Source organism: Naegleria gruberi (genome assembly GCF_000004985.1).
Source record: "Naegleria gruberi genomic scaffold NAEGRscaffold_18, whole genome shotgun sequence".
NCBI lineage: Eukaryota > Heterolobosea > Eutetramitea > Acrasida > Naegleriidae > Naegleria > Naegleria gruberi.
This window is the reverse complement of record NW_003163309.1, coordinates 146,904-171,524: the sequence shown is the minus strand read 5'-3', so window position 1 is coordinate 171,524 and position 24,621 is coordinate 146,904. Positions and strand designations below refer to the sequence as shown.

Genomic DNA, 24,621 nt, shown 5'->3' with positions numbered 1-24,621 from the left:
AGAGCGGGAAGTGTTCATTTAACCTTTCAATCCAGGTAAAATTTTTCCAGCCAACACAAACTGATGAGTAATATCATTTACAAAAAATATTCTCACCCGCCCATTCTCTTTCTTTTGGTTCATCCATTCATTATCATCATTCATACAGCAGGGTAATCATCATCGTAAATTATCTTGCAACAGAATACTAATACTGTGATTTGGTTTGGATATTACTAAAGAATATTGATTTTTGGAATATTGTATTAAATATTGTTATTTTGAACCAATTTGAAAACTAACACTTGTTTAATAGTTATATATATTAATTCCTAAATTATAATTAGGTATTATAACATATAGTATAGAAAACAAGATTGTTTAATATCTAAAAAAAACATCTACCGAGAGAAGTTGAACACATTAGCTGCTTCTTCTTCTCCAACACAAACCAGCTTACGAACCAAAACAAAGAGTAAAGTTGTCCGAACAAAATCCTTCTTCTGAAGAAATCAACAACACCAACAACAACAATAACTCTTCTCTCAAATTAACAACAAGTTCAATTGAAAGAAAGCCTACCAACACAAAAAGTAAACAAAAGAACCAAAAGAATAATTCATCCTCATATTCTTCTGGAACTTCCTTTCAATCATCCTCCGGTCTTGACACTTCCCAAAACAAATCTCTTCAAAGTTTAAGAAAGGAAGATAACTCAACAGTAGCTGCTTTATCAACATATAAAACTAAGATATTTTCCTCTCTTTGGTCAATAGTAGAATCAAACATGCTTTTTAAATTAGGATTTCATAACAAATCACCAGTGGAGTTGCTTTTAGAAAATGACGATTGCACATTAGAACAAATACTTGATGAGGATGATGTCATTGCTGAAGCAAAGGCTCACTATGGAAAATTGATAGAATTCTTAGGAAAGAGTGAAAACTTGACGAAGATGATCGACTTTATTACAATTGAAATTCCTCTTGATCAACTTCAAAATTTAAAGAATCAATCAAAGATTGTACAAGAGGATGAAAAGGTTGCAGAAGAATCGGATCAAAATGATGAAGTACATATTAATGAAGAAAAGTTACAAAAGAGAATTTACAAGTATCCAAGAATTGCTGCTGAAATTTTGTGTTGTGATATTGATTCCATTTATACCTCCATATCCTCAGACAAGTTATTACTTACTTCACTTTTTGATTTTATTTCTCATGAAAAAGAAACACTTAATCCTCAACTTACCAATTATTGGATTAGAGTTGTTACCTACCTCGTTCAAAGAAAACCAATTGAAGTACACAAGTTTATAATGTCACAAGGTGAACCTTTGGTATTGAACTTTTGTAAACATATAGGTGTTCCTGGAATGGATGAACTTTTACTTAAGTTGATTTCATGTGAATTGTATGATTTAATAATATCTGCTGAAACTAATCGATCTGCAAAACAACAACTCAAGCTCCGTTTAATGGATGCTAAGGACAATTCAGATGCTACCAATATTATCAAACAATCTGTTCAATGGTGGACTGATAGTGGTGTTCCATTTAAACTTATTGAAAAATTATCTCCTGAACATTCATCCGATTGTCATATTAACGTTACCAAAATTTTAAGTGAAATTATCAGACGTTCACTTCAATATAACCTAGACATTCAAAAGTTAAATCCTTTGGCTACCTCAATTTTGTCCGACTCGGTTTTGTGTAAATTGATGGATACTCTTTTAGAAAATGTAAGTGTTTAGATTAATTTAATAATTTTAATTTAAATTTTATGAAATTAGAATGATGTTTTAAATGAAGGTATTGCCTTGTTACATACACTCATTGATACTAGTGTTGATTTAATGGACGCTGATTTTGATGAACAATTACCAAGTGCCATTAAGGTTATTCTCACCAAATTACCACAACTTGTAAAGTTGCTTGAAAATCCACCAACTCAACCATCTCTTACTTTGACATTTGGTACTTTATCACCACCTTTAGGTGAAACTAGATTAAAGGTTGTTGAATTCCTTTCAAGCCTTTATCATATTAGATGTGAGCTTGTTGAAAAAGCTCTCATTTCTAGTAACGTATTAGGTGTTGTCATTAATTTATTCTTCCAATATGAATTCAACAATATGTTACATAATTTATTATTGAATATTATTAGTTTCATTTTGGCAAGTGAAAGTCATGCCTTGAAGAAGAATCTCTTTGTTGATTGTCAAATTATTGAACGTATTTTACAAGCAAGTAAGCTTAATGAACAAGCCATTGCTGAAAATAAGATGAGAAAGGGATATATGGGACATTTAACTGTTATTTCTAACACTATTGTTTCAACAGCTAATTCAGATGAAGCTGTCTCTTCTCTTACAAAGGATATTTCAGGATGGAAAGATTTTGTTGAAACTTCTTTAACGGAAAGAAATGCAATTGAAAGTAGACAAATGGGATCAGATGACTCCTACCTAGCATTGATTGGTGGAGTACCTCTTTCTTCATCATCTGCCAACAATACACACCAACAATCAGTTACAGAATACATGAAAGAAGAATCTGAAGAAGATCCTTTTGAAGATTTTGATGATGAAATGGAAGAACAAGAAATTGAACCTAAACAGGATGCCTCAACAAAAGAATCATCCCCTCTTTCTGAAACTGTAACAAACAATGATGGCTTATAAATTAATTTATTTCTCTTAATTTTCTTTTTAAAACTCTTATATTTCTAATATTTATTTAATAATTTTTAATTATATTTCAAAAAAATGTCGGAACAACAAGATCAAACATTTAATCCAACTTCGGAACAAGCAATGATGGATTTCGATGCTACAAATCAGGATTTATTAATGATGCAATTAAATGATTTAACATTTGAACAAATTGAACCATTATTTAATTTTCTTCCAAAGATGATGAGTGTTGTACAAGAATTACCTAAAAGTGAAAATGGAGAAAGTGTAACACTTCTTGTCAAGGATTTATATGATTCTTTAAAGAATGCAGAGGATTTTCTCAATTCATTAGGAGGAGCTGATAAAACACAAGAACAACAAGCCAAAATTTATGCTGAAAATTTAATTAAAATTAAAGAAAAGTCGTAAGTACTCGAGAAGGAATTTGCACATTTAGGAAATTAATTTATTAGTGAATTGATAGAACAATACAAAACTCTTGAAGTTTTTGATAATCTTTACAAATTGGAAGAGCCATCATCATTTGACATGAGTACTCCTTCCAATGACACTAGCAATCAATAATTTGTAGACTTTCGTTTAAAACATTGTAATAATAACCAGATAATGTAATCCAAACCAGTTTACCATCATCCATAACATTCAATTCACAATTGTACCTTCTCTCTTGTTGATATTATTATGATGGATGAACTTTGAAATTGACTACAACACAGCGAGAGTTCTTCATTGCTGCCATCACAGTGTTGAACTCGTGAGAAGCCTTTACACAAGAGAGAACAAAAGAAGAGACAGCTATTAATAAACCTTTTTACAATTTCCTCATCAAAAAAATATTTACCACATAAACTTCATACAAAATGTCTGATCCAACAACTGATGCTCCAACCAAGTCAGAAGAAGATTTGAAGAAGGAAGCCAAGCTCAGAGCAGCCAAGTTGAAGGCTATGGCCCTCAAGAAGAGTAAAGCAAAGGAAGGTGCTGCCACAACAGCCCCAGCTACAACTGAAGGTGGTGAAGCAGGTGCCACTCCATCAACAACAGGTGAAACAGCAACAACAACAACAGCTAAAACTTTCGATTTGAAGGGTAAGAAACGATTCGAAGTGAAGAAGTGGAACGCTGTTGCTTTGTGGGGTTGGGATATCGGTAAGTGTATTTAAAGATGATGATTATTTAGAGTAATTATTATTAATAATGTATCATCATTATGATCAAAAAACACCAATGATCACCTTTTTGAACAATTAATTTGTATTGATCACAACAACAACAAAATATTAATGATCAACAAATTTTAATGGAAAATTTATTTGAAACAATTTGATGATCATGATGATTTTAACAATTTAAATGAACAACAAATATAGTCGTCGACTCTTGTGCTATTTGTCGTAACCACATCATGGAACTTTGTATTGAATGTACTGCTAACCAACAATCTGCCACCAGTGAAGAATGTACCGTTGCTTGGGGTGTTTGTAATCACGCTTTCCACTTCCACTGTATTTCAAGATGGTTAAAGACCAGACACGTTTGCCCATTGTGTAACTGCGAATGGGATTTCCAAAAGTACGGAAAATAATTTATTTATTCCAACATAGCAAGTGTACAATTAAAAACAATTTTCATGTATAATATCATTATCAAATATGTCTTTGTTATTTTATTATCAATTTTGTTATTATGATGAAAGTTATCCTTTCGCTTTAATTAATTGGCTGAAACGAACATTGGAAACGTAACTCGAACATTACCAATCCAAAAAAAAACATCATGAAAACAACACAACATATAACTATTCTTTTTGGAGTGTTGTTACCACTGGTGTTGATTTTATGTTCCTTCTTCATGATGATGCAAGTCGTCGTTGCTGAGAGCAGTAATGCATTGACCTTATCACCAACATCATCCACCTTTGAAGTTAAAGTTGGAGGCTTTTCATCAGTGGACAAATTGAAAAGTGCACTAGAGAAGCATGTAAAACCACTTCGATCTTTGTATTCTTCATTTGATATTAGAGAGGAATCGGAAGCTAATAATTCAGCTTGGATTGTATCACTACACAATGAAAAGCAAGTAGATGTCTTGGAAGGAATTATCAAAGCAATGAAAATGGTTGAACCAGATAGTAATTATTTCATTTCAAAATTGTACAAACAATCTTCAAGAAATAATGAGAGAAGTATAAGGAAAACTAGTAACTTACTGTCCTATCATAATTATGTAGCCCTTACAGCTAAACTCAATTCACTCAAATCACAATATCCAAATATGACATCTCTCTTTTCTGTTGGTCAATCAGTTGAAAGTAGAGAACTTTGGGTCTTGAAAATCTATTCCAATACAACTGTTGGAGCACCAAATTATTCAAAATATCAAAAACCAAAGTTCAAATATATTGCCAATATGCATGGAGATGAAACTGTAGGAAGAGAAATGATCTTATATTTTGCAGAATATTTATTAACTGAATATATGAATGGAAATTCAAGAATTAGAAATATTATTGATTATATGGATGTTTACTTGATGCCATCTATGAATCCAGATGGATTTGAACGCGGTCAAAGAGAAAATGCAAATGGAGTTGATTTGAATAGAGATTTCCCAGACCAATTTTTGACATCTACTCAATCAGAAACTTACCAAGTTGAAACTCAAGCCATGATGAAATGGATTCAATCTGAAAATTTTGTTCTCTCTGCAAATTTCCATGGAGGAGCAACTGTTGCCAGTTATCCATACGATTCTGCCAAGGGTGCAAGTTCTGGACAAAGTGTAGAAAGTTTCAGTCCTGATGATTCCTTCTTCAAGTTAATTGCCAAAGGTTATGCAAATGCTCATACCACAATGAAGAATAGTCTTGAATTCCCAGGAGGTTATACTAATGGAGCTGAATGGTATGTTCTCTTCGGTGGTATGCAAGATTTCAATTATTGGAAGAAGAATTGTTTCGAAATTACCATTGAACTCAGTGATACTAAATATCCAAGTGAATCAACATTGGATTCTTACTGGAATCAAAATAAGGAATCTCTTTTAACTTATATGGAATATTTGAGATATTCTATTGTGGGTATTGTTACAGATTCAAAAGGAAATCCAGTTTCAAATGCTAATGTAACAGTTGAAGGTATTGCAAAGAATATTACTACTTTTGATAATGGAATGTTTTTCAGATTATTACCACCTGGTACTTACAACATCAAGGTTGCAAAGGATTCTTACACAATTGATTCACAATCCATAACAATTAACAGTAATTCAACATTAGGTCAACCAACATTTGCCTATTTCAGTATGATGAGTTCTGCCCCACCTTCTTACAGTTCCTATGGTTTCAAAGCTTCATCTTCTATTAGAAATAGTGGTGGCGTTGTTTCTGTATTGAAACACAATTCAATTTCAATGGCTAACACAATTTTCTCAATTTTCTGCTCAAAGATTATGATTGTTGCATTCACATTGATTTTCACAATTTTACATTAAAGAGTTTAGTATTAAATTTTGTTGTAATCTGAGTTGATTGTTGTAACCATCTATTGCTGAAAAAGTCAATTTGTATGGTTTCTAATTGAAAAATAGAAACTTGGTGAGTAACATGTAAATAATAATTAAATTAATTATTAAAAAAAATATTCGAAAGATGACCAAGCAAGGAATGGGTTCATCTTTCTATCCGAAAGGTCATATTTATTCTAAACTATTCATACTCATCATCTTGTCATTAATTCTACAAAGTGTGAGCTGTGACAATGTCGAAACATTTTTTAATAATTACTATTCATCATTATCAAAATTAGGAATGGCCAATATTGCCATACAATTGTCATCCTATAATTCTTCAAATTTACAAGATAATCGCGTACTATTTTCCAAATCCTATGTCCATGATAGTTATAAACCAAATTCACCAATTTCAGTTGATCAGTCAATTTACATGTCAGGTCCAACCATTAGTCAACTTATTACAAAACTTGTGGCATTAAATTTAGTACCAAATGAAAAGAAAACTTTAACAGTTAATGAAATTTTAAATTCTGTTCAATCTAAAATTTCAATTTCACAAGATATTGTTGGTGATTATGTGAGTTGGTCGAGAATGTTGCCAATTATTCCTGCTAATGCCTTTGTTACTTTTCAAAATTTATTAATTGGAAATTCAGGATTTGATTTTAGAAATGATTTGGATTTGTACTTGAGTAATAATCCACAATCTTCGTCAAGTGTTAGTTTAATGCAAGTATTTGAACAAAATATTCAAAGTCATTTGGCTCCACGTATTAGACAAGTCAATCAATTGAAAAATAGAATTGATGTTGATGGAATGGCATTGATGGGTTATATAATTCACAAGTTGAGTGAAAATCAATCATTGGACTATATTTACTCTAATCAATTTAAAACAGTATTCAATTTACAATCAAGTTATCCATTATTTAATTCAGATGTTAGAGATAGCTCAAATTTTGTAAAAGCAACCAAGGAAAATGATATTCTCTCAGAAGATTCCAATTTTAAATATTATTCAATTTATCCAGTAACCACTAATTTGTTTTCTACATGTGCTGATTTAAATAAGATAGGTGTCTATGTTATGAGCAAGTACTCTGAGAAGGAAATTCAAGATATGAACTTGTTGAGTTACGCTACCCATAATAATCAAGTTTATTATTATCAATTTTCCAAAGTTGGTAATTATTTGACTGCCATTATTACCTTTCCAAAGGAGAATTTAGTGTTGAGTATTAGTGGATTGGGCGGTTCTTATGAAGTAGCTGATGATATGATTCAACAATTTTCATATAATATTTTGCCAAACACTAAATGTAGTGATTATGACAATTTGGTTCTTGTTTCGAATGGTACATGTCAATTGACTAGCTCTTTGACATCTATTGTTCCACTATACAAGAAGGAATATTTTGATAGTTTCAAGAAGAATTATGCTGGTTGTTATGTTAATTCTGAATTTTCTCATTCAACTTTCAGAAAATACTTTACCATGAAGGAAATGATTTGTATTGATGCACCAATCTCTTCCAGTAATTATTTAACAGCAAAATTGTATAATTTTGATCCAAATCAACCTTCTGCAACTGGAACTATTCCAATTGGTTCAGATGAATTTATTTTTGTTCAAGAGTTTGGATTTGATTCATTTAGAATGGGACATTTAAGTAATGGAATGGTAACATTTGACAATTATGTATCAAATCACAGTTGGACCTTCAGTGTCAAATCAGGAGAGAATGTTGTTTATTTAACTGGTCCATATGATACCCAACGATATGAAAGATTTGATGATAGACTCAGTACATTCATCATTTATCTCGTATTTGGTGCTCCATTTGTTTTTGGATTCGTTGCTCCATTCATTCATTTATTCTTCCTTGTTTTTGAGGTTAGAGATCGTGCAAAGAATGGATTTAATAATTTGGCAAATGCAGATTTGTCTCACATAATGTTGAGTGGAAATAATTATCAATCCAGTGATGAGGACTCTGATGAAGAACTTGATGAAAATATTGAATCTTCTCTGAAGAGATACTCATCACGTGTTCAATTGGAGAGAAAGAATAGCATCAAGAAGAAGAAGAAAAAGAAGAGTGATATGGGTGTCAAGAAATCAGCAGCCAAGAAATGGAGTATAATCCTGTCAATCTTTATCTTCCACATATTTGCATTGTTCTTATTCACAGCTCTCAAAGCAATTAATATTTTGACAATCTTTGGTATTTGGCAACAATGGACAGCAATGTTATATCTTCCATTAGTATCAATCATTCTGACTTTCCTTTGTGCTATTCTCATTCCAATCATTATGTGTATTAGAGTCAAGTTTAGAACTATTTCTGGATGGGTATTTACACTTGTTTACCTCTTCTTCTTGTTATTAGATATTGGATTTATTGTAATCTTAATGAAAATTAACTGGTTTGGATTTTGGAATCAAATGTAAAAATAATTATTTGCCTAGCTGGTATTTTATTACAATTAAAATTACAATTTCTTTTTAACTTGCAGTAAACGAACTGACTGAGAAAGGAATTTCATAAAATCATCATATCCACCTCCGATTTTAACTTTCAACACACCATTAATAATATTTAGATGCACCTTCCTAGCTGTTTTACCGTCCCCAAGTGAAAACACACAATCTTTAACTTTCTTCAGAGGTAACATAACACCTCTTTCTTTGAATTGTTCTCTAATTTCTCCAACCATCTTATCGATTTGTTTAGCATTGTCTTCAGCCTTAACTGGTCCTTTGAGAGATCTCAACATTCTTTCAGTGATTGAATCAAGCGTTTTGTTTGTCTTTTTTTGTGTTCTGTCAACGCTCATTGGTTCAGGAGATGATTCACCATCTTGTGGTTCTTGAGATTCTGCTTGGAATTGTTTGGAATCAAATGATTTGGAGAGTGGGTTGGTTTGATCCTTTGACATACTTTGAAGAGCTGATCTTACAGCTGAATTAAAGTCAATACTTCTTCTCATTGCTGGTTCAGGAGTTCTAGATGAAACATTTGTAGGTGGAGGAGTTCTACTTGGTGGTGGAGAATTTCTCTTAGGGCTGTCATAGTTTCTTGGTTCTTCTTCGTCTTCTTCCTCAGGTCTTTCTATTCTGTTTTTAACATGATCAGCAGGTTCAGGGCTTCTTCTTGGAAGCCTAGATTCTGCAACTTCAGAAGTCAACTTATCAATATCCATTATGTATCTTTGTCTCATTGTTTCTGCTTCTTCTCTAAGACTATCAACTTCAAGCTCTTTTTCTTCCAAAAGCAACTTTAAATGTTCATTTTCTGCATTCAAAAACTCCAATTTTTCCAAAAGCTCCTTAAATTGAGGAGATTCTTCAAATGTATAGGATGGAGAATTTCTTACATTAGCCATCGTGTTGAATTGTGTTTCCATAACTTGTAAAACTCCAGTATTGAGATATTCAGAAAAGTTCTTAATCTCTTCAGTCTTCTCACTGATAATCTTTTCAACAACATTTGAAACCAACTTTTCCAGATCATCTAACTTGGCAAGCTTTTCCTCTGTGATAACAGAAAATGGAGGAGGTGATGAAGCTCTCTCAATGAAACGTTTCTGGAATTCTTCATGGGACATCATATCTTGGGAAGATGCTGTTGCAACTCCCATAACTGAGGTTTGAGTACTGTCAAACTTAACTCTTGGTGATGCCTTCTTGGTTGGAACATTTGAAGGTTGGGGAATCACTTGAGGATTACGGTATCCCTCCTCTTCATTGTTTTCCTTTAGGATAGATCTCTTTTTATCATCCTGTTGTTGTTGTTGGGGTGTACCAATTTTAACTGTTGTGGCTTTCTTTGGTGAGGAATAATAAGGATTCTTAGTAGAACTAACAGAACCTTCCGAAGTACCAAAAGTTGGTTTTTTCTTATAAGACGAAGGAGAGGCTGTTTGTAAATTGATAGAAACATGTGGGATTCCGAAATCATCAGTTGTTGTGGATCCAGTACCTTCATCATTTCCCGAATTATTACTAATATTGAGGCTTTTCATTGGTGATTGTGGAGGATTATAATGGTCCAAAATATATTGTTCATCCACATCTTCTGCTTGATCCTCAAACATTATATTTTCTCCGTGTATTTCTACATCTTGTTGTTCAAGCTCATCTTCAGAGAGATTTTGATCTTCATCCATGAGCATATCATTCTCGTAATATTCGTTAATCGCTTGAGTCTGAGAGGGATGTTGTCTCATTTTTTCGCGCCTTAATTTATCTTAAAAAAAACCGTTAAGAGATTTGCAGAAAGGCTGTAAAGACAAGGGCTGATTGGATGAGCATGATGTTTTACTGTTGTTGATAATGATAAATAAATACAAATATGGATTTTTAGAGATTGAGTACTCTACATTCCGTTAGATGTGGTTGATGATTTGGAAATGTTTATCCAAATAACATTAAATAAATAATTGGGAAAGAAGATAAAGAAATAATTATTTAGAAAAACATTTATTGATTAGTTTCATTAGATTCAACTAGATCATCCGATACCTCAGAAATGAAAATAGAGTGATCTTTTAAATATTAGTTTCGAATATATATTGAAGATAATACTTACATCCTCCACCAGCCATTCTATGAATAGGGAATGCGAATTTTGGTTCATTAACTTTCAGTGTCTTATCTAAATGTCCTAATCCTAATTGACCTCCAGTGTTTTTACCACAAATGAAAATTCTCTGATCAGTTGAGCGCATAATAGTGTGGTGATTACTGAAATAGAGAAATAATTAATCATCACATAAATTTCATTTATACTTACCCACACTTGACATTATCAATCTTGGCAGAAGCATCACCTAATGGAATCTTGGTGGCATCTTTAACATTACTTCCATCATTTTCAATTCCCAATTCTCCATTTCTATTCTGTTAAAAAGGTTAATAATTGATTAAGAAAGTAAAAAAACAAACCTTTCCAGCTGCCCAAACTTCGCCCTTATCGGTGGCGACAACAGTGTGGAAACTTCCACAAGAAATACTGTCAATTAATTGACCTTGACCTGACTTGTTAATACCAACCATTGTGATATTCAATTGACCAAAAGTATTATTACCAAAACAGAATATGTGACCTTCCTCTGTCAAGTAGACAGTGTGTTGATCTTAATAGTTCAATAATTCCATTTCAAAAAGAAAAAAAACTTACATCCAGATGAAACTGCCTTAATTTTCTTTCCCTTCAATTCATCAATCTTAATCTTTTCTGGCTTTTTGAAAAGTTCCTTCTTTTTTGTTGTAATTTGTGAATAAGTATTATCACCACAAGCATAAATATCATTATCAACAGTTACGAAAATGGAATGGTTAGCTCCACATGAAATTGTCTTGACACGTTCCTTGATTGAAACACGTCTCAATTCTGGAAGTGATTCTGTTGAATTTAATCCTAATTGATATTTATCAGAACGACCACATGAATAAACTTCACCATGATCAGATAAAACCATCGTATGATAATCTCCACAAACCAATGCTTCAATTTTAATACTCAAATTAATACTTGTCCATGAAGTGCAGTTACGGAAATGTCCCAAAGACAATTGTCCATAATCATTATCACCTAAAGTATAAAGTAAATGGTCATCTATTATTCCATCAAAAAGTCAAAATTAAATTTCAATCAAATTTCATCATCATTATCAACACATTAATATCATCATCATCATCATCAACATATCGGCAATATTATTCATCATCAGCATCACATCACAACAATAATCCTCCATATTATTATTTCTTTCATAATGATCATCACTACTAACCTGTGCAAAGTATTGTAAATTTATCACCACATCCAACACTTGTAATTTTCTTATCTTTCAATCGAAGAACTTCTTTAGGAGTTGAAAGTCTTTCATCATTATCGTTGGATAATTGATGAGCCATGTTTTCTCCAAGACTTAAAGGTCAGTCATGATTCGAATATTTATTTTATGAATACAAACCCAAAGACAAGTGTGAAAACCATTTTTATGTTTTTTTTCTAACTGAAAGCTGCGTTGTGATTTGATGTGTGTCAAACAAAATTGGATGGAACGCATTCTTACTGTGTCTTTGTGGTTACGTATCAATCTTGTCTTTTCAAAGTGAAAAATTTATTCGAAACTTGATTTGCTGCCATTCACAACAATGGAAAGGAAAATGAAGGCTTACCTAAACTTGATTCTTGGATTGAATGTTATAAACTTCATACCAATGCTTGAATTGACTCGTTGTTTCTAATCGTGAAAGAGTATCACCAAGATTTTGTAAAATTGAAGTTTTCAAAAGGTCAATAAGTTCTTTAACTTTAGGAAGTGACGAATCAACATTCAAATTTTCCTTTGATTCTCCAAATTGACTAAGCTCAGTTCCACTCTTATTGACCTGACTTGAATTTTCACACCTTCTCATCAAATCATAAAATGACTTTTTCAGAGAGGAAGCAATATTAATCTCATAAATTGCATTATTCTCAATGTAATTCTTCTCAAAATCTTTCATTGTTGCCAAGTCCAATGGTTTTTCTCCATTCTTTTCCAATTCTTCCAAATGAACGAAACAAACCATATTTTCCAGAGACATTTCCTTTCTGCAATATTCTTGTAACAAGTTTCTAAACTCGTCGTTTTTTAGAAATTGTTCAATATCTGAAATTTCATGATGTGTCTTGTTAATTCTCATAATCTTTGAAAAGATGAATTTGATTGTGAAAACTCCTCCTGAATTTATGATAACCAGAACGAATATGAGAAATCTAAAGAATTCTTCCAAATGAATTTCAGCAGGATCCTGTAGGTGTTAAAAAGAAGACAACAGTTAGAGTCACTCACATGAATATAAACTTACTGGTATTCCATATAAATTCAATGTTCCAAGAATTACAACAAGAATGGTAATCATGGCAAGTGACAAGAGTTCAATTCTTATCATGAATGGATCATCAAAGAAAATGTAATAACTGATACCTTTCTTTGAGAACTTTTTTCTATTGGTAATTATATCAATAACAACTCCAAGTAATGACAAAAGACTTCCCAAAACTACACTTATTCCAATAAAGATGCTACTGAAAAGGTATTGATCTTGAGGGAGGAAAACGAAATAGAAAGGAAGAGAAATGAAACAGGTAATTAGGAAAGATAAACCTCCTGTTAGAACTATTCCTATTAAATCTCCTGAGAGTATCTTTTGAATTCTAATATTTGAAAATTTTGATTTCGAAATCAAAGTGTACATATTTCTCAACAAGTACAATCTAATAATGGTCAATCCATAAGTTATGAGATACCAATTAATGACAAATCCAAGAATTAACAATCTTCCTCTTGAGCAATAATTGAGAATTGGACTCAAATATTGAGATTCAATATAAACAATTATAAATGGAAGATAGGGAATCAATAATCTTCTCTTAATAGAAGGTGTTAGAAAAGCTTTGGAGAGAAACAGAGCTGCAAAATAGAGAATTACCATAACTGTACTCGGAACAATCCAATAATCAGTCTGTATGAAACTGACAGATGCACAAAAATCATTGAGACATTGTGTGCAATTTGGTCGAAGGAAAGTTTTGAAATTTTGATAATAATTTGATGAAGACGACCCGTAATTTAGTCTTGATATGAGGAGTGACTTCAAATCTTCCACAGAGTTTGAACTCAATATTAATGAATTTGGACTAAATTTCTTTACAAATCTTTGAAAATCCGAATTTTCATAAATAGTTCCATTTAAAGAGTTTGATATTATTTTGTAAATGATTTCTTCAGTGCTATCATGTTGATAAATAACACTACTATTAGTGCAATTTGAATCTATTCTAGATTCTAAATAATTGACAATCGAATAGATATTCGGTTCTTTTGCTATTTGTAAAATCTTAATTGGAACAATCGAATAACTTTGAAAATCTTCGTATGTGTACCAAATCCCATTATCCTTCCTATTTCCTGTTCTAAAAACTCTAACAATCTTATAAAAGTATTCCTCACTCGTAACGACAATATCAAAATCATCAAATGCATGAAATTGTCTACATGTAAAATCCATGTCATCTACTGTAAGAAATGAATACTTGAACGTGTCCATGTCTGATGTCCATCCATAAAACTCCTTCACCTGTTGCCACATGTTTTTCACATGTTCCAAATCAACCTTGTGATATAAAACCCCAATTTTCACACTCTGCTGCGATTGACCAGCCGTATGGTTTGTTCCTCTCAAATATTGAATCAAACCATCTCTTGACTGAATGGTTGTAGATGCGAGAGATGAGGTTTTCCACATGTATGCGTTGAGATAAGATGAAACATAAGCATCCACCCAACTGTCACTCAAAGAGTCATACCAATTTTCCTGTTGCAGCTGTTGTTGGTTGGATAAAACACACAAAACGAGTAGGAGAAATAATGATGATTGAAACAATCTTGTTGAGAGGCGGAGTTTGCCCATTTTTTTTGTTGAGTGATAACAAGTCATCCTAAATACCCGAATTCAAGGTGAGAGTTGAATTTTCGAATGCAATAAGCAACCAGACTTCAAAAATGTGAACTCAAACTTAATCAATTCCTTTTAAAGCACGTTTGGTTTCAGTAGCAACGTAGTTTGTTGATAATAGCATACTACAGTAACGACGCCTCTTATGACAGTAGTATTCGGAGAGAGGAAGATGTTTATTTCAAAAACTGCCATTGGAGCGCAACAAGGTTAAAAGTGCCAATGTTTGAAATTGGATGATGCACTTTGATTTTCTGCAAACTTCAAAAATAGTCTAAATAAATAGATTGTTTATTCAATAATTTAATTTGATTAATAAATAAATTAGTTGTTGCAATGCAGCAAAACAATAGTCAATTAAATTGATTAATAGTGAATAGCATCCAACATAACCAAATCGTGACATTGGTCTCTAATTGGACAATCAATGAACTTCAAATTCTTGTCAGTACAGAATCTCAATTCAGTAATGTGTTCTTCACCGTGGAAACAAGAGAATGCAGGAGTACCATAACCAGCAGAATTCATAGCACTCTTCAATTGATTAATATGGTATGATTGACCATCGCTTGGGACAATACCGGCAGCAGCAAATGATGGGAGAATATTCATGCTCTTTCTCAAATCAAGAGTAGCCTTGAAGAACTTGTATTCAGAGTTGAGAGATGGCAAGGAAGCAGCACATGTACCGTGCTTTTCATATTCGTGGCTCCAGAAGGATGGAATTTCATTCTTGTAGTCTATTAATTAACATTCTATGTAAACATTAAATGCAATGCATTAAAAACATACCAGTCCAATATTGGTTCATGTCTGACAATAAATCTTGAATTTGGCTGTAAACAAAGTTTCCTCCACAGAAGAATGGACCCATTGGACCAGTCTTACGGCTAGGCCACAATCCGTGAATACTGTATTATTTGCATTTTCATCCATTAGCAAAATGTTGATAATGATAAATAATTATTGTTATCATTAAATGATGATTCATTAACAAACTTACGTAAAGTCCTTGATGTTGGATGGAATTTGGCAAGGAGTTAATTGACGACAAGCATTACCTGGCCATGTCATGGCAAAAACCTAATTAAATTGTAAATTTGTCAACCGTTCGTTAATAATAATTTATCAACAAAATGATCAACATATTTGTTCATAAAGATATCATCATGATGAAGATAATTTTACGAATAATACCAAAAAACAATGGTGAGAATCCACCTATCATGAATAACTTACAAAGTAATCGAAGGAGCTTGATCCAGAAGCCTTGTTAATACTGGCTCTCAACTTTTCATTGACATCGGCACCCAATACAGCACTGCTGAACAACAAGCAGCAAACAACTGCGGCAATAATGTACTTCATGATGCTTTGATTTTTTATGTTATGAAAAAAAATTGAGAAAAATTGTGAGAGGTCCAACATGTTAAGAAGAGCACTCAAGATACTCCTGACCTCAGGCGAAGGAGTACTGATTGTGTTCAAGATTCGGAGTATGGACCAGGCATTGTTGCTGACAGCTGGGACAGTAAGTTATTATGTGGTTGGAGAAGGCATAAAACCGTTATTATCTAACAATATGATACTGTAAGATAGATAATATGTGAAGATATTTCAAGCCTTGAATGGATGAATAACATACATGGTGAGTGCACTTTTGGGAAAAATGAAAATGAGGGTCAAGAGGAGGTAGGGACGTGAATTCATGTTGTAAACCTAGTTCCAGCTGTTTATTATTATTTCATTTGTCCACTTTACAATTATTTGTTATGCTACCACTCATTAAGGATTATACACCCAGCTAGGAAGATATTTATTACTTCCTTACTTGGCGTGATACTCGCTAACTTTGAACTCACATTTCTTGTTGGGACATTGAATAATCATATTTAAGCCTTTTTTCATATTTTCGAAAAAAATATAACAATCAATTAGATTTACTCTGTAACATATGTTGAATATTTATATACAATATGAATAGAAATGATGATTGTGTGATTATTGTACTCGATCAATCGTTCCGATCTGAAAAATTGTCTGCTTTGTATTCTAGAATTCAAATCAACAGTTTGGCATTACATTTCATTCCGACAATTCCTCAATTGAGTTTATTGTTGAGAGATGAAGAGGAATTATTACTTGAATCATTTAGAAATATGGAGAAACCATACATTCCTAAAGAGAAGAGAGATGATTTGAATTTTATGAGAAGAGCAGTGAGGGTGAATCCAAAGATTTATGCAAAATATGAAATTTTGCAGAAAGATAAAGAGGCTACCTTGGATGCTGTTGGCTTGGATGGAATGTTATTGCAAAGCGCCCCTCATTTCTCAGCTGACTTTGATGTGGTTTTTAAAGCATTTGTACAGAATCCATCATCAAGGCAATATGTTAGTTGGACTGTGAACTCATTATTAACAGCAACTCAAGAGTTCAAAGACTGGGATATGAAGCTAATTAGAAATAGGACAGAGTTTACAGAAGATTTCAAGAATAATCTCTACACACAAATAAGAAAATGTCCTAGTGAAATAGACAATTATATTAATGGCTATGAGAGCAAAATGCTCAAACAGAGTATTAATGAGGATTCTGAAATAATGATGGAATGTACTAGGATACATCCCTCAATTTTCAAACTTGCACACCAATCTTTGAGGTCAAACAAGGAGTTAGTATTGGAAGCTTTAAATATCAATGGATTGCTACTGGGATATGTGGATGAATCTCTGTCAAATGATCTAGATACAATAAGAGCAGCCCTTAGTCAAAACATATATGCTACTAACAGTATAAGAGAGGATTTAAAAACAACGGATCTTTTGCTTGAATTTCCTGGTGCTATTGGGTTTTTCAATGATTCATTCAGATCAAATAGAGATATAATGATGAAAGTTGTTCGACACGATGGTAAATTATTGAAACATGCAGATAATAATTTAAAGTTAGACAGAGAGTTAGTATTGGAAGCTGTTAAACAAAGTGGAATGTCCATCCAATATGCAGACCCAACACTACTGAAAGATAGAGAGATAGCTCTTTTTGCTGTTTCTCAAAATGGATATTCAATTAATTATTTCCAAAAAATATTTTCAAATGATAGACAAATTATTGAAAAGGCTATTGAGGCAGATGGTATACATTTGAGGTTTGGCTCAGTTGCATTGAGGAAAGACAGGCAAATAGTATTGAAAGCAGTTTCAAAAAATGGTTATGCACTTAGATATGCTGCTTCAGAGTTCCAAAAGGACAAGGAAATAGTCCTCTTGGCTTTAAAGAAAAACGGGCAAGCAACAGAGTTTGTGCACCCAAGTTTATGGAGGGATATAGATGTTGTTAAATTGGCAGGAGAGCATTCTGCTAGGGCTCTCTATTTGGCCAGTGCCGAAATCAAATCTAAAAAGGAAATAGTGTTACCAATGCTTTTCAAATTTGCAACCTGTTTTGATTATATGGGACAAGAGTTGAGGCAGGATAAAGAGTTTTTATTGGTTGCCATCCAACAAAATTGTAGAGTTTTTGAAAAATTGAATAAGAATCTAAAGCAAGATGAAGATTTCATCAGAAGATGTCTCGAGGTAAATGGAGAATGCTTTGTGTATCTTGATGATGTTTACAAGAAGAAATCAGAATTTGTGATATTGGCTTGCAATCGAATTATTTATCATTTGAGCGATTTTCTAGCCAGAAATAGCTTATTTAGAAATGATTTCAACTTTGTTGATCAATGTGTTAAGAGGAATGGTAGAGCACTGAATTATTTCAAATTAGATGAACTAGATCATGATGGTATGAGTATCGTGAAATTGGCCATTAAGAGTGTACGCTAATTTATAATTATTTCTTTGGATTGTTTACAAATGGATTTGTGTTGATTCCAATGTGATTTTTGGCAATTACGAGAGCAGTATTTTTCAACAGCACATTGAGAACATTTGAATTGAGATTTTTACCACACACAACACATTTTGGTTCTTGATATCTGAACTTGATTGGATGTGGGAGATGATTAACCTTCTTTGCAATGCAATCTATTGCATCTGTGTCTTCATTTAATAAAGGAATTAATTTCATAAGTTGTGGCAACAATTTTGGTGTATAGATCTTTTCGAACTTTTCTGTTCTTTATCCATTCAACTATTTTAATTTAAATAAAACAATGAGTAGTAATATAACACTTACCTTGATGCTTATGATATTCCCCCTTATCATCAAAGGAGCAATGCTCTAAAATTACTAATCCTGGAGTGACATGCTTAAATAAAACATTACTCATCACATAGTCAATCATTGCAGACCAATGATAAAAGTTACAATTCTTATGAAGAGTTTTTGAGAGCTTACTCTTATCAATAGGAACTTGTCTCCAAAGGAAGGTATTGTACAATTCAGCAACAAGCTTTCTGGTTTCATAAGAAACTTCTCCTTCCTTCACACCGTCATCATACTCCAAACAACAAAGCTTTTGAGCAAAGCAAATCCATGATTCATCTTGTTTCACTGTTCTCTTTTGATTGTTAATAAGGATTTCCCTGTGAACCAGTTCCTTTAACAAGCCTCTCATTACCATCATACAAACATAAAAGTCAACTCTATCCTCTGAGAATGTAAGAATACGATCTTGCACAACCTCTGTTGGAAATTGCACAGAGAGTTTATCCTGATGCAAATTAATCATCAAATTATTCAGCAGTGAGTATTGTTGATGAGGAGAGAGCAATCCGAACATGCAATCAATATTCAAAAATCGAGGCTCTTCCATTATGAATCTAATTCAAAGGCTTGTGAAAAAAGTTGTTTACAATGTATTCGAAAGAGTAAGAAACGTCTAAAATGGAAACAAGTCTTTTCCTGATTGCATAATTTTCTAAACAGAGCTACACAGTGCTGATGATTACAATATTTTCATTGTAAATTTCCAATTAATTATATTCGAATGATTTAAAAAATAATGACAAGATCACACCAAGTTATCTTTCCACACACATTCCACAAGTTATTCTTAATTTTCCAACATGAAACACATTCCAATTTGTGCTCCACCTTATTGACCATACAGTTTGCATGATCATCGTGCCCATACACAAGTTCATATACATTCCAATTCGATTTTTCCTTCTTACTGGCAACCCAATTTGGAGATTTTTGTGTAAAGAAATGTTTCAATTTTAAACAATAAACTCTTTTGAAATAGGGTTGACTACATTTCTTTTCCTTTTCCAAATAATCCAAGCAAACTGGTGAATGACAGCTTCTGCAATATGGATCAAATTTTCTCTGGCAATCAGAACAACAATTTCCTCTACAAGAAAAACAATAAAATCCAAAATGTAAACTAAAACATTTCAGCCTCTTACAATGTGTACAAGTAAAACCGGATTTTTCTGTTACTTGGCAATATTTACAACAAATAGCTTCCTCGACACCTTTTGAACACGAGAAACAAACTTTTCTTTTGATGAGCCGATTGCTTGGTGATGAGCATTGAGTGCAGAGAGTTGGTGGAGGCATTTTTTTGACAAGTTCGTCTCAAAAAAAATGTCGTACCACCCAGTAACTACACTGTTGACCCTGAGACCACAGTGTGTTGCCGCAATACTTACGTCGGGTTAAGTCACCGTACCCTATACTACCCGGGGTTCCAGCATAGGGTGTTCAAGCCAAGTATTTGTGTCCACAGAGTTACAAGAAATGAACAAAGCAATCCCAACAAGAAAGAATTTATTATTTAATATTCGTAATATCATCAAGACGAACCCGTCGGGTTCATACGATTAATAAACGTTTAAATTTTTTTGACAAGTTCCAATCTTTAGATTTCTTATTACAAAAACAATATTGGAGCAAGAAAGAAATAAATGAGAATTTAAAATATTTAAAATATGAAACGCCCACCGTGGGGGTCGAACCCACGACCACAAGGTTAAGAGCCTTGCGCTCTACCGACTGAGCTAGACGGGCTACGTTAATATCTTAAAAAATAATCAAACGGTTGTTTCCGCCTTAATCGTTTAATGCTCTATCGTGATCAATAGAACCTCAATCCAGTCAAATACCATATGGTGAACTTTGTTATAAGAAGGTGAGTCATTGATTGGATGGAGTGGTGTAAGAATTTCTGCCTTCTTCAGTTGGAATTCCAATGATAAATTGAATTACAATTTGGTATTACATTTTTCAAACTTTCAATTTCTGGGAATGAGGCAATATAATGGAGGTTTGACTTGGTTGTTTTTCTCTGTTGTTAATCTTTCGGAGATTCAAGAATTGTTACTTTCTGATGCTTTTTTTGATAGAATTTTGAATGAGTTGCCAAATATTATGAATAATTGGCGACACTTTTCGAGTGTAACCCCTCAAATTAAGCGTTTGAACCAGGACTATTAATTTATCCTTGTTTTCGCTTTTTATGGTTTGTCACTAGCAATTAGTCTAGTTTAATTTTTTAATATATACCATTACTTTTTGAAATTAAGGAATAGTTTATTCATCTTGTGTAACCTCGACCTCGACGTGTTCCTCAATTATTTCTTCAACTAGGTGAATATCCATTTCATTTTCCAAAAATTCTCTGAATAGTTCCTTCTTATCCAAATCATCCTTTACAATAGATCGTCCCCAATCACAATAAATGTAAGTCAGAGGTGTGCAAATTATTTCCTTATTCATTGTTGTGACTTGTTTCAAATAACGCAATAGTTCACATAATCCAGAAAAAGTTATTGCGTTACTAGCGTATCTCACATTTTCAATAACTGGAACAGCTCCTGTAAATCTAGCTCCAAACTTTTCCACAAGTAATTTCAAAGTTGGCAAAAAATTGTTCTCCTCAGTATCGAAATAATAATCAAAAATATCAGCATATGTGTATGATTCGTAGAAAGGGGTTGGCATTGGGGTATCCATTGGTGGTAGAGTTGCTCCTTCCTCTATCATGTATAAAATTTCTTCAGTTCTCGATGAAGTGTAACAATTATAAATAATTCTTGCAAGAGGGACTCCAATGTGGTAACTTTGTGTGGAATCACTTAATGTGGGTGGTGGAGAATTGATATCAGCACCATTCTCAACTAAAACCTTTAGAATTTCAATGTTCGATCTATTAGTTACCGAACGTGGAATAGGAATATCTAATTTGAGGCCTAATTCTTTGTTGGCTCTCTTCAAGTTTTCTGCAACTATAGAATTGCTGTTTTCCTGTGAAAGATACCATGCCTTTTGGCAAAGTTCATGAATAAATAGATAACTATTGACCCCTTTACACTCTAGCATGTTCATATCATTCAAATAGAGTTCCATTGTCATCCAATTTGGAATTATTGCTTGCATATATTCAGTAATGTATGGCTCTACCATATTCTCTTTGAATTTTAGCAATTTCTTAGTTTTGAAAAGTTCAATGCATTTTCTGATAAATTCAAAATGCATTTCGTCTTTCAGGTCGGCGCTGCTAATAACGCAACTCAAAAAGTGTGCAGGTACGCCTGATTTTCCAGTAAAATAAAATTCATTCTTGAATCTCTCAAATATTGTTGGTTTGTTCTCTCTTACTTTTAAGAACGAATTGAAACCACTAGTTTTTACAATATGTTCCATGTATGAAGAAACAGAAAGTTCACAATCATATAAAAAGAATGAAACAACTCTATCTAAAAAATCAAAATCACCTCCACGATGGAAATGCACCTGAAATTGTTTGAGAAATATGTGAAAAATTGTTGTTGAAGAATTGAAAACTCCCAAATTTGCAATAAACTTCTTATCATAATACTTGCTATTCTCAATCTGATTGATAATCTTTTCCCAATCATTTTGGAACATGTGAGGGTCAATAATATCATTTTCAAATTTGGAAGCAATTTGAGCCAACTCCAAAACCACTAATCTCCTTCTCCTTTCCCTAATGAATTGAACACTCTTGGTTTTATACGAATTTCCATAAATATCATCATTGGTTTCTCTCCTCTTTGTGAATGGTTTCAAATCAATGACAAGAATTTTTTCTCTCTTTTCAATACTTGATAAATAATTCTTTCTCTCCTTCACAATATCCGATTGTTTAACAACCATATTGGTACGAGAGGTATCAATCAGGGTTTCAAAATTTTCATTGTTTTTACAATCGTGTATTTGTTGTTTCATTAAATTCTTAAGAGTTGCCAACCAGAACATTTCATAATTGGTGACTTCGTACCAATCACGACAAACGAGCATTAAACCATTTAAATATTGGTCGGGTGATGAAAAATTTGTGAAAATGTGAAAAAGCACTTCAGGGGATAGGTGTTGTGCCATTTTTTTAAAAAGATCTATTGCTGAGTCATTGGTAAAAAAGATACTTGTGCAAAGGTAAAGATAAACTTGCCAACTTCAAAATCAAGAAAACTGTAACAAAAGATAAGTCTCCCCCTGGTGGGCTCGAACCACCGACCTGCAGATTAACAGTCTGACGCTCTACCGACTGAGCTAAGGGGGAATACATTGAATGTATTTATGTTACTTCCATACTGTATTTTTTAGGATTACGAAAAAGAAATTAAACAACATATCTTCAAATTATTGTTAATCACTCATCTATTATTTAATTTGTTATTTACAAATAATGCTTATATCACTAATTGGAAGCAGTATCCTCATATTAGAAATAAATGGAAATGCAAAGGAAATAGCAAAATAATCAATCTTGATGATGAATATTAAATCGTTGCTGGGCATTAGAAGTATTCGCCTTTCATTTTTCTTTGTAATAAAACCAAACGAAACTGTTTCAAATAAGACATGTCGTTTCAACTCTATTGGTAGTGGATTATATCTTAATTCCTCAACACCGTGCTTGCTTACATCCTTTACAAATAAAACCATTCTTTTTTTAGTATTATTAAATACAGATATCAATACCTTTGATTTCTGTAACTTATCAATTTTTGGAAATTCAGCGAGTGTTGGTTTACTTCCAATTTCATCGAATAATTTACAATGCTCGAATGGATTCGATCCACTCAGATTAATGGTCAACAGATCTGGTGATTTGGAAATATAATTATAATTTTGTCCTCTACTCATAGTACTCAAAATTAATATCTTTTGTTCATCTAAAATTGGTAAAGTTGCATCTCGATGGATGACCAATTCCTCCTCTAAAATTGCATTCATCCTTGATTTTGGTGTTGGAAGCTCCACTCCTTTCTTGTCCATATTAGAAAATACACCACTCAACTCATAACAATTAATATACATTGAATCACTGCTCATAATATCAATTAAATGTTTCTCATCCCTATCGATTAGAAAATACGAATCATAGAACGGTGAAATAAATTTAGATTTTTCCCAAGTCCTACTCGTTAAACTAAACTCAAAAATATTTACATGATCTGTTGGTATGAATAGTAATAGAGATTGTCTCTGTTTACAATAATGGAATGTTAAATTTGAAACAGTAACCAAATTGATTAATTCACTGTTTCCTTCATCCAACAATTTCCACTCAAATTCAACATTTAATTCACCACTCTCTGATGGTTCCAAATCTAAATATAATAATTGTACATCTATAATCCCTCCAAACACTGAATAACCTCCAAAACTAATCAATGTTGGAGAATGAGTGAGTAAATTATCCCTATCCATTAATGTAATTTTGGTTCCAATCTTTTCCAATCCGTAATGTAGTTGCGGAATGATCAGGACACGGCCCTCATGATGATAATTATTCTTTCTTTTAATTTCTTCATCTTCGGAACGATTAATAGAATTTTGTTGCAATATATTTTCAGTTGAAATTGTAAATCTCTTTTTGTGTTTCTTCTTGATCAGTGCTGAAGAAATGCCGTGTGCTGGAGGAGGAGGCACTTTAGACATTTTTTTCTTCTTATCTTTTACTATTGGAGGTTTAATAATTATTGCAAAT

At 32.6% G+C, this 24,621-nt stretch overlaps 14 protein-coding genes and 2 non-coding genes across 16 annotated transcripts; 6 read left to right on the top strand and 10 right to left on the bottom strand.

Annotated features, from left to right (window-relative positions):
* The first annotated feature begins 128 nt into the window (after nt 1-128).
* NAEGRDRAFT_57747 (SAPS domain-containing protein) lies at nt 129-2,682 on the top strand. Its single transcript, XM_002678361.1, has 2 exons — nt 129-1,723; nt 1,775-2,682. The coding sequence occupies exons 1-2, from the start codon at nt 767-769 to the stop codon at nt 2,663-2,665; spliced, it is 1,848 nt and encodes a 615-aa protein (XP_002678407.1). The 5' UTR covers nt 129-766; the 3' UTR covers nt 2,666-2,682.
* Nucleotides 2,683-2,749: 67 nt separating this feature from the next.
* Nucleotides 2,750-3,499, top strand: NAEGRDRAFT_79376 (uncharacterized protein; the record flags this gene model as incomplete). The annotated part of the gene is made up of 2 exons (XM_002678360.1): nt 2,750-3,084; nt 3,133-3,499. The coding sequence occupies 2 exons, from the start codon at nt 2,750-2,752 to the stop codon at nt 3,242-3,244; spliced, it is 447 nt and encodes a 148-aa protein (XP_002678406.1). The 3' UTR covers nt 3,245-3,499.
* A 272-nt stretch (nt 3,500-3,771) lies between these two features.
* On the top strand, nt 3,772-4,265 carry NAEGRDRAFT_5552 (uncharacterized protein; the record flags this gene model as incomplete). Its single annotated transcript, XM_002678359.2, has 2 exons — nt 3,772-3,829; nt 4,051-4,265. Coding segments are annotated over 2 exons (273 nt in total), but the record flags the coding sequence as incomplete, so codon positions are not given.
* Nucleotides 4,266-4,537: 272 nt separating this feature from the next.
* Nucleotides 4,538-6,172, top strand: NAEGRDRAFT_79374 (zinc carboxypeptidase; the record flags this gene model as incomplete). Its single annotated transcript, XM_002678358.1, has 1 exon — nt 4,538-6,172. One exon carries the CDS (start codon nt 4,538-4,540, stop codon nt 6,170-6,172), a length of 1,635 nt encoding a protein of 544 aa, XP_002678404.1.
* A 316-nt stretch (nt 6,173-6,488) lies between these two features.
* NAEGRDRAFT_66389 (uncharacterized protein) lies at nt 6,489-8,645 on the top strand (the record flags this gene model as incomplete). The annotated part of the gene is made up of 1 exon (XM_002678357.1): nt 6,489-8,645. One exon carries the CDS (start codon nt 6,489-6,491, stop codon nt 8,643-8,645), a length of 2,157 nt encoding a protein of 718 aa, XP_002678403.1.
* A 41-nt stretch (nt 8,646-8,686) lies between these two features.
* On the bottom strand, nt 8,687-10,423 carry NAEGRDRAFT_66388 (uncharacterized protein; the record flags this gene model as incomplete). Its single annotated transcript, XM_002678263.1, has 1 exon — nt 8,687-10,423. The coding sequence occupies one exon, from the start codon at nt 10,421-10,423 to the stop codon at nt 8,687-8,689; it is 1,737 nt and encodes a 578-aa protein (XP_002678309.1).
* A 253-nt stretch (nt 10,424-10,676) lies between these two features.
* NAEGRDRAFT_66387 (uncharacterized protein) lies at nt 10,677-12,116 on the bottom strand (the record flags this gene model as incomplete). Its single annotated transcript, XM_002678262.1, has 6 exons — nt 10,677-10,741; nt 10,786-10,940; nt 10,990-11,096; nt 11,142-11,332; nt 11,377-11,814; nt 11,993-12,116. The coding sequence occupies 6 exons, from the start codon at nt 12,114-12,116 to the stop codon at nt 10,677-10,679; spliced, it is 1,080 nt and encodes a 359-aa protein (XP_002678308.1).
* A 267-nt stretch (nt 12,117-12,383) lies between these two features.
* NAEGRDRAFT_66386 (uncharacterized protein) lies at nt 12,384-12,794 on the bottom strand (the record flags this gene model as incomplete). The annotated part of the gene is made up of 1 exon (XM_002678261.1): nt 12,384-12,794. The coding sequence occupies one exon, from the start codon at nt 12,792-12,794 to the stop codon at nt 12,384-12,386; it is 411 nt and encodes a 136-aa protein (XP_002678307.1).
* A 240-nt stretch (nt 12,795-13,034) lies between these two features.
* NAEGRDRAFT_66385 (uncharacterized protein) lies at nt 13,035-14,663 on the bottom strand (the record flags this gene model as incomplete). The annotated part of the gene is made up of 1 exon (XM_002678260.1): nt 13,035-14,663. The coding sequence occupies one exon, from the start codon at nt 14,661-14,663 to the stop codon at nt 13,035-13,037; it is 1,629 nt and encodes a 542-aa protein (XP_002678306.1).
* A 411-nt stretch (nt 14,664-15,074) lies between these two features.
* NAEGRDRAFT_32910 (uncharacterized protein) lies at nt 15,075-15,624 on the bottom strand (the record flags this gene model as incomplete). Its single annotated transcript, XM_002678259.1, has 2 exons — nt 15,075-15,448; nt 15,501-15,624. Coding segments are annotated over 2 exons (498 nt in total), but the record flags the coding sequence as incomplete, so codon positions are not given.
* A 1,060-nt stretch (nt 15,625-16,684) lies between these two features.
* Nucleotides 16,685-18,541, top strand: NAEGRDRAFT_66383 (uncharacterized protein; the record flags this gene model as incomplete). The annotated part of the gene is made up of 1 exon (XM_002678356.1): nt 16,685-18,541. One exon carries the CDS (start codon nt 16,685-16,687, stop codon nt 18,539-18,541), a length of 1,857 nt encoding a protein of 618 aa, XP_002678402.1.
* Nucleotides 18,542-18,858: 317 nt separating this feature from the next.
* On the bottom strand, nt 18,859-19,473 carry NAEGRDRAFT_66382 (uncharacterized protein; the record flags this gene model as incomplete). Its single annotated transcript, XM_002678258.1, has 1 exon — nt 18,859-19,473. One exon carries the CDS (start codon nt 19,471-19,473, stop codon nt 18,859-18,861), a length of 615 nt encoding a protein of 204 aa, XP_002678304.1.
* Nucleotides 19,474-20,599: 1,126 nt separating this feature from the next.
* NAEGRDRAFT_t257 lies at nt 20,600-20,672 on the bottom strand. Its single transcript has one exon. It is a non-coding gene; the product is annotated as a tRNA-Lys (tRNA).
* Nucleotides 20,673-21,194: 522 nt separating this feature from the next.
* NAEGRDRAFT_48307 (uncharacterized protein) lies at nt 21,195-23,006 on the bottom strand (the record flags this gene model as incomplete). The annotated part of the gene is made up of 1 exon (XM_002678257.1): nt 21,195-23,006. The coding sequence occupies one exon, from the start codon at nt 23,004-23,006 to the stop codon at nt 21,195-21,197; it is 1,812 nt and encodes a 603-aa protein (XP_002678303.1).
* Nucleotides 23,007-23,114: 108 nt separating this feature from the next.
* On the bottom strand, nt 23,115-23,187 carry NAEGRDRAFT_t256. Its single transcript has one exon. It is a non-coding gene; the product is annotated as a tRNA-Asn (tRNA).
* A 113-nt stretch (nt 23,188-23,300) lies between these two features.
* On the bottom strand, nt 23,301-24,572 carry NAEGRDRAFT_66380 (uncharacterized protein; the record flags this gene model as incomplete). Its single annotated transcript, XM_002678256.1, has 1 exon — nt 23,301-24,572. The coding sequence occupies one exon, from the start codon at nt 24,570-24,572 to the stop codon at nt 23,301-23,303; it is 1,272 nt and encodes a 423-aa protein (XP_002678302.1).
* Nucleotides 24,573-24,621: the final 49 nt, after the last annotated feature.

What these genes read in the sequence shown, in the direction of transcription:
- NAEGRDRAFT_57747 (XM_002678361.1), top strand. Translation starts at nt 767, where the DNA reads ATGCTTTTTAAATTAGGATTTCATAACAAATCACCAGTGGAGTTGCTT. An exon ending in TGGATACTCTTTTAGAAAAT is followed by an intron (nt 1,724 to 1,774) that starts GTAAGTGTTTAG and finishes TTATGAAATTAG; the next exon opens with AATGATGTTTTAAATGAAGG.